The 7,500-nt window shown below is 47.2% G+C and overlaps 1 protein-coding gene across 1 annotated transcript in view; it reads left to right on the forward strand.

Moving 5' to 3' along the window:
- The window catches only part of LOC142988306 (IQ motif and SEC7 domain-containing protein 1-like), a 17,990-nt gene that overhangs the window by 1,376 nt on the left and 9,114 nt on the right, over nt 1-7,500 (forward strand). The window contains exons 2-7 of the mRNA XM_076137426.1: nt 4,444-4,591; nt 4,716-4,877; nt 5,200-5,373; nt 5,468-5,569; nt 6,237-6,784; nt 6,997-7,500. The exon at nt 6,997-7,500 is cut by the window's right edge and continues 330 nt beyond it. Of these exons, the coding sequence (XP_075993541.1) occupies nt 4,444-4,591; nt 4,716-4,877; nt 5,200-5,373; nt 5,468-5,569; nt 6,237-6,784; nt 6,997-7,500 (1,638 nt within the window). The remainder of the gene's footprint in view (nt 1-4,443; nt 4,592-4,715; nt 4,878-5,199; nt 5,374-5,467; nt 5,570-6,236; nt 6,785-6,996) is intronic.

Below are 7,500 nucleotides of genomic sequence, written 5' to 3' on the forward strand. Positions count from 1 at the left end.
GTGCTGTGACACAAGAAGATCAACAGCTTTATTCATAATGTATGTGGGAGTGACAGATAAGAAATCCTGAGTAAATGGGCAGGATGAAGAGTGTGGACGTGCTCTTCATCCAGGAAACTCTCAGTACTGAAGTAGAGTGAGTAAGGAGCTGGACAGAGTTAGGGAACCAGGGTTAGGGTTAGGTTACGCCACAATATGATATGTGGCAGTAGCTCAGTTGGTAGGGCTTTTGCTTGGGAACCGGAGGGTTGCCGGTTCAAGTCCCTGCTGAGGTGCCCCTGAGCAAGGCACCGAACCCTCAACTGCTCCCCCCTCTGTAATGGGTGGTAACGTAAGTCGCTTTGGATAAAAAGCATCTGCTAAATGATCATAATGTAATGTAAAGTGGTTCAACTTGTTTATTGTGTCTGCTTATATGGTGTCGGGTTAGGTGGTGTCCATCTGAGGTTCTTTGACAAACTAAACAAATAGCACCGTCTTGTCTCCTTTCTCCTCCCCATGGACATTTTAGTATGTGTAGACATTAAATAGAGGAATGAGGGCCATGCGGGGAGAAACACGGGCCTGTAGCCAATGAGGTGGAGTGGGGAAAGGGCTGGAGAGGCCTCGAAACTCTCAATTCATGGCCTCTGACCTGAGTGCAGGTAAACAGGATCTACATCAATATGACACACAATAACCACTTAAAGTCCATTATGTCACCCATCAGCTTTTATGACCATCATTCAGTGATGGCTGACATCTCATTCATAGGCTCTCCTCAGTGCAGTCCATATTTTGACATAATACATCTTAAGCTTCCCAACGCTATCACAACAACAACAAATTCAGAGCTGTGATCCTGACTGTGTTGAAGGGATTGTTCAAGGATGCCTCAGTTTGGTTCACAGCAAACACCTGCACTGAACTTCGTTTCCATTTAGGAGTCAATTCCAGCTGTACATCAGCTAACCTGTGGGCACTCTCTTGCAATTGATGGATATCCAGTGGAATTCTACAAGTGCTTTTGGGACCTTTTACAAGCTGCATCAAGTCAGAGACCTTTCCTATGAGATGGACATGGTCTATTTTGACACTGCTGCCCAACAAAGGAGACTTTGGCTTATTAAAGAACTGGGGCCAGTCTCTTTAACATGGACAGCCAAAAACACTGGATATAATACTAATAAGAAATGTTTGGATACTTCGGTTCACTGCTGCCAACACAATAGAAAACAGACTCAGAATCTCAAACACAATCATACATGCACTGAAGTATATTTTATTTGTATGGCCCAATATCGCATGCAATGTCTCAAAGGGGATCACAAACCCACAACAAGACCAAAAAAAAAACAATGTATAAGGAAAAATAAAGAATCCTCGGGAGAGGCAATTCCAAGCGAGATTCCCTCTCCAGGAATGGGTGTGCAATAGGAACCTCAAGTGGGATTAAACAAAAAGGTACAAAAAAAGAGGGGAGAAATAAAATACCAGCCTATAGCTACAGGAAAAAGGGAATACAAATATGGGAGCAAAAGTAGGCTCAGGGAGGACAGGGCAAACCAACACCAGCTCAACAGAGCAGCGCAGCAAAAACATGACAAACTGAACACGAAGGAACCTAAGAACAAGGAGTACAAAGGAACACATAGAAACACGGACGGGAATTAGAGGAGCACAGAGACAAACCTGGAACATAACCAGGGACAAAATGGGAAACAGAATAAAGTGAAACAAAGTACTCACAGACACCCCAGGGTAGCAGAGAATACCAACGAAAAACAGGAAACACAACCAGAGCGAGCAGGAGGCAGGAACAGGTTCAACCAGGACAAAAGCAGAACCAGCTGAGGGAAGGATGCAGACTACATACACACAGGGCTGATGACAACGGGGAACAGGTGAGAACAATCACACTGAAGGGAAACAACAGGTAACAAGACAGGAACACAAGAACAGGAAGGAAAGCAACGGAAACAAAGTGAAAATAATCCTACAAAATAAAACAGGAAACCAACTGAAAAACACAGGATCATAACAAAATCACTTGATTCTGTTTTCTGCTGCAAATGCAATCAATGTATTGAGTCATTGTATTCTGGAGCCTCTGTAGTGTTAAAGGTCATCCAGGTTCTGGCATAACAGTGTTTCTCAGGAGTCAGAAAGATGTCCAGATCTCCTTACTCCAAACCTGCAGCTCTATGAAAAGGCAATCTTCTGCCAGGGTTGGCTGCTCTGGGACTGAGGAGAACCACCTGAACTATGAGCCGGGCTAGAGTAAAGCAGAGAGGGGATTAAGTGCTTCTGTGTTGTGAGTGGGAAAAGGTGACGACCCAATTGTCTAGGTGGATTTGTGTCCATCCCCAGCTGTCATAAAGGAGAGGGGCTTGGTGGTGAATAATCTCAGTGCATGCTAAACTGAAAGCGCAGCCTGTGACCCAACGCTCTGCCACATGTGTCAGTGTAAAGGTTCTACACAGAACATCTGTAGCCAGTCGAGGTGGTCAGGTGTGTTTGTGTCTCTGTGCAAGCATGTACATGTGGCTACAAACAGACATGTGGCTCAACTGGACAAATCGTCAAGAGACACTGTCCTTTGTGTCCTGCTGAGGAGACATTGTGTCTTAGCTGTCCCAGAATAACATCACTGTAGTTTTAAGGGGGAGATTGTTTTTACTTTTATCTGGTTCTTTTTCTTGGCATGGTTTCTGGTATTTACTCATCCATTTCATCTTTATTGCCTCTAAAAACTCAAACTGAACTGTGTGTGTGTGTGTGTGTGTGTGTGCCCCTTGCCTCATAGCTGCCTAGTGGTCCTGCTACTCAGGTGATTAATGGGGAACAGGTGTGAAGCTGAAACAAAATTGTATTGAACTGATTGGTTAATGAGTAACGGCAGAGGAGGAGACACACACTCACACACACACACACACACATGCTCACACACATACCAGGAAAACAGGGAGGAGCAGCAGTGTTTGTCCACATCGCTGGAAGAATTGCTGCTGATTTCTTCAATGTTCAGGCTGTGTGTGTGTGTGTGTGTGTGTGTGTGTGTGTGTGTGTGTGTGTGTGTGTGTGCTAGAATGCTTTACTTCCTTGGCTGTTGAACTCTTGCTGATGTTAGAGGGTATGAGGTCGTCACTCTGCCTGCATGATGACGATGTGATGACAGCGGTGACAAAGATATTAAAAACACACATTGTTCAAAGGTTCACTGGTCTGCAAATGGTAAGAGGATGAACTTTGACCAGGAGAACTTACCTGGTAAGAAGAGGGGAGGGGGGCTGGTCCACCTTAGTAGCAGGTTATAGTATTAGGTTATAGTTTTTTTTTATGGTCCAACAGATTTACAGCTAGAGTTTGTTTGAGGTCAGAAAGGAAATCTGAGGTTCTGTTTAATTTTGTTGTAGACTTTAACTGTAATTGTCTTCCGCTTTTCTACGTAATAAAACGTATAAAAAATATGTGGATGAACAGACTTTGTAACAACACGTCCCTGTACGGGCCGCTGAATGAACCAGACTGGATGCTGGGGGTGACATGGTCAGGGCCACAATCATTCTGCTAGTGTGGTAGAACAGATGCTTAAAGAGAAGATGAACTCTGCAGAGGACACGGATGTGCTCAGAGACTGAGTCCAAACTGGTATTTCAACCAAATTTAAACGAAATGAAAAACTGACAGAGGCAGACAGGGAATAGTAGATTAGCTTTAGCTTCTGCTAATGGCAAATATTCAATAATCATAATTATATAAACCATGGGAAATGTAGACTTTAGAGAGAACGGTTTAATGGTTCAATGGGATGTAAACCTGATTCTATAAGCAGTTGTTGGTGCTTTACACTTTCACATGGAATCATAACTTCACATACACACAACTTAACTTCAACAGCTTCACTGTTTTTTAAATTGTTGCAGTTTGTTTACTGGCTTAACATCTCTTGTTTATTGTGTTTAGTCACTAAAGTTAGTTAGTTAGTTAGTTAGTTAAACACACTAAACTTTAGTGTGTTTAACTAAAGAGGTTGAATACTTCCCTTTTGGACAAACAGATACAGAACAGAAACTGAACATTGAAATGGTAGTGAAAGATGACCTGCTAGTTTAGTTAAAGTGGAACCATGCTTCTTATCTCTCTCTCTCTCTCTTTGTCTGTCTGTCTGCCTGTCTGTCTGTCTGTCTGTCTGTCTGTCTGTCTCTTCTTTCTCTCGCTCGCTCTCTCTCTCTCTCTCGCGCTCTCTATCTGTCTGTCTCTCTCGCGCTCTGTCTGTCTCTCTCTCCCTTCTCTCTCTTCTTCTCTCGCTGTCTGTCTCTCTCTCTTCTCTCTCTCTGTGTCTCTCTCACTCTCTGTCTGTGTGTCTCTGTCTCTCTATCTCTCTCTGTCTGCCTCTCTCCCTGTCTCTCTCCCTCTCTCCCTGTCTCTGTCTCTGTTTCTCTCTCTATCGCTCGCTCTTAGTGTGGAAGGTGACCCTCAGTCACCACTCACTTTTTTGGATTCCTCATTCAGCCATCCTCCTCCCTTCCATCGTTATAGCAACCAGCCCTACATCTCCACCTCCACCAGTGGGCCCCTGGGAGCCTCTCATTCATACACACAGATACAGGTATGGACCACAAAATTCACTAGTACACATACACAAACACACTCCTATCCTTGGTCTTATCCTGTCTTCTGTCATCTCCTGTCCTCCTGTCTCCTACTGTCCTCTGTCTCATCCTGTCCTCCAGGGGAGCTCTCCCGTCTCCACCCCCAGCTCAGTGAGTCTCTCTTGGGCTCAGCGCAGCAGACAGCAGCCTGCCAGCCTGGCGCTCCGGAAGCAAGAGGAGGAGGAGAGCAAACGGAGCAAAACGCTGAGCTATGAGCTCTCTGCAGACCTGCAGGACAAGAAGGTACAAGAGGAAGTACTGCAAATCTTATTACTGCTTGTGTAATTACCAACACTCAAAAGTAAAGACCTCGCTCAGTTTGCACAGCAGTGCCTGTGTGAATAAACTGTCCTTTTTCAAAATGCTTTCAGTGCGTTTGTCTTTCAAATCTGGGGATTGTTTATATGTTTAGCACCTGGGAGCTGCTAAACATCAGGATGAGCTCAACTTCCTAAAGCCACTGAGGATTTCCTTCCTGTATGGAAGTGGACCAAACATTACTGATGCCTCCATGTTCCTTTGGAGGCACCATCTGTGAGGCCTGTTTTGATTGGTTACCTGATAGGTGGAGATGCTGGAGAGGAAGTACGGGGGCCAGTTTGTGTCGCGGCGAGCAGCGAGGACGATCCAGACGGCTTTCAGGCAGTACCGCATGAACAAGAACTTTGAGAGGCTTCGAAGCTCAGCATCCGAGAGCAGGATGACCCGCCGCATCATCCTGTCCAACATGAGGCTGCAGGTACACACACACACTGAGGCATCACATTTGTTCTACAACACTTTGGCAGGATTGTTGTGTGTTTGTTTGTTTGTTTATATTGCTCTCCACCCAGTACTCCTTTGATGACCGTCACACGCAGGGTCAGGGGTCAGTGGGTCAGCAGGAGTCAGAGGACGCAAGAGACATGGAGTCACTGGAGTCTTTCTCCAAACAGGTACACACACACACACACACTTAAATGATTTATTTAAAGTCCACAATAAGAAGAAGTGAAGAAGGATACACAGCCACACACATTGATTACACAAACAAAATATTTTGGAAACGGAAGTCTTGAACACAAAATGTAATAAGTTTCCCTTCATTTGGTCCAAATGGGGCTGCACATGTTTGTGATAAGAATGTAATGATTCACACACACATGTGACACACACACATGATACACACACACGTGACACACACACATGATACACACACACGACACACACACACTTTATACACACACGAACACACACACGACACACACAGACATGATACAGACACATGACACACACACACATGATACACACACCATACACATTATTAGGCTGTACAGGTAGGAACCATAGTCACTGATTTGTCCCCTTCGGGACCTGCACACGTATGTGCCAGTACGAGTTTCATAAAGAGACAAAACACTGAAACAGCACCAGAATCAGACAGACCGGACAGTGGAGCCTGGTCAGCTGCTCAAGGAGTGTGTGTGTGTGTGTGTGTGTGTGTGTGTGTGTGTGTGTGTGTGTGTGTGTGTGTGTGTGTGTGTGTGTGTGTGTGTGTGTGTGTGTGTGTGTGTGTGTGTGTGTGTGTGTGTGTGTGTGTGTGTGTGTGTGTCTGTACTGCAGGTGAAGTGTTTGGCCGACTCCATGGACGACTCCCTTACCTGCCAGTCAGGTCATGAAGACTCACAGGAGGTGGAAGCAGAGGGAGAGGAGGAGGGAGAGGATGAAGATGAGGAGGAGGAGGAGGAAGAAGAAGAAGGGGAGGAGGACGAGCATGAAGATTACAGGGAGCGCACATGGCGTAACAGTGACACCTCATCTCGACAAGGACTGGGCCAGCCTGCAGGGGGAGCCAGCATGCACGAGGACAGCAGCACTACCTCCTTCAGTGATGTCACCCTCTACATGGAGGACGGGTGCCTGCCCTCCTCCCCTCTGTCCCACCCCACCTCCAGCTCAGACACAGAGTACTGGGGAGGCAGAGAGACAGAAGGGGGGGGGAGCAGCACCAGCAGGAGGAGCAGCACTCCCTGCACAGAGTGTCGAGGGGAGTACAGAGGAAGAGCAGGGGGAGGAGGAAGAGGAGGAGGAGGAGGAGGAGGAGGAGAAGCGCACCTCCCTGTGCTGACCATAGAACCGCCCAGTGACAGCTCAGTGGACATGAGTGACAGGTCAGTGCAGGCAATTAATGCAGCTCTTCTTAATGTTTAGTTAGCATGTTAGTGTTAGCACTATCATCTTCAAGCGTCTCTCACAATAACATCATGTTTATTAGTGTAAGTGTTGTCTCAGGATTCTTTGTCATTTATTTTAATGTCAAAAGTTTGCAAAGTCTCTCTGAACCATCAACGGGCTGAACTTTAACCTTGTGTGAAATGTGCAGGTCAGAGCGGGGCTCCATCGGACGCCTGGTGTACGAACAGGAACCGACTGGGCGAGGAGCAGAGAGGGAGAGCGAGGGAGGAGAGAGTGGAGAGGATGAGCAGGGAGAAGAAGGAGGAAGCAGCGATGGCGATTCTCCTCAGGGAACAATCAAACACAAGCCGGACGGACGCGCCGTCTCTGCGGCGCAGGGACAAACGCGCTGTTCTGCCTCTGTCCCCATGGCGATGCCCTCGGCACGAACCCTGCCGTCCCACCCGTTCCCCCACCCTTTCCAGCACCCTCACCCTTCACCCATCCCCCACCTCCCCACCATCCTTCACCACCACCCACAGTACGGACACGTGCCATACGCTCTGCACATGCACCACGGGCATGGCGGCGCCTCGTACGCACAGCATGCTCACCACTTCACCCAGCACCACTACCACCACCTGCACCTCCAGCACCCCCACGCCTACGCAGAACCCCCCTCTTCCCCTCTGCCGTCCCCTGTGCCACCCCT

The sequence above is a fragment of the Genypterus blacodes genome, unplaced genomic scaffold (assembly GCF_046128005.1).
Source record: "Genypterus blacodes isolate CSIRO-AG114 ecotype Tasmania unplaced genomic scaffold, CSIRO-AGI_Gbla_v1 ptg000310l_1, whole genome shotgun sequence".
NCBI lineage: Eukaryota > Metazoa > Chordata > Actinopteri > Ophidiiformes > Ophidiidae > Genypterus > Genypterus blacodes.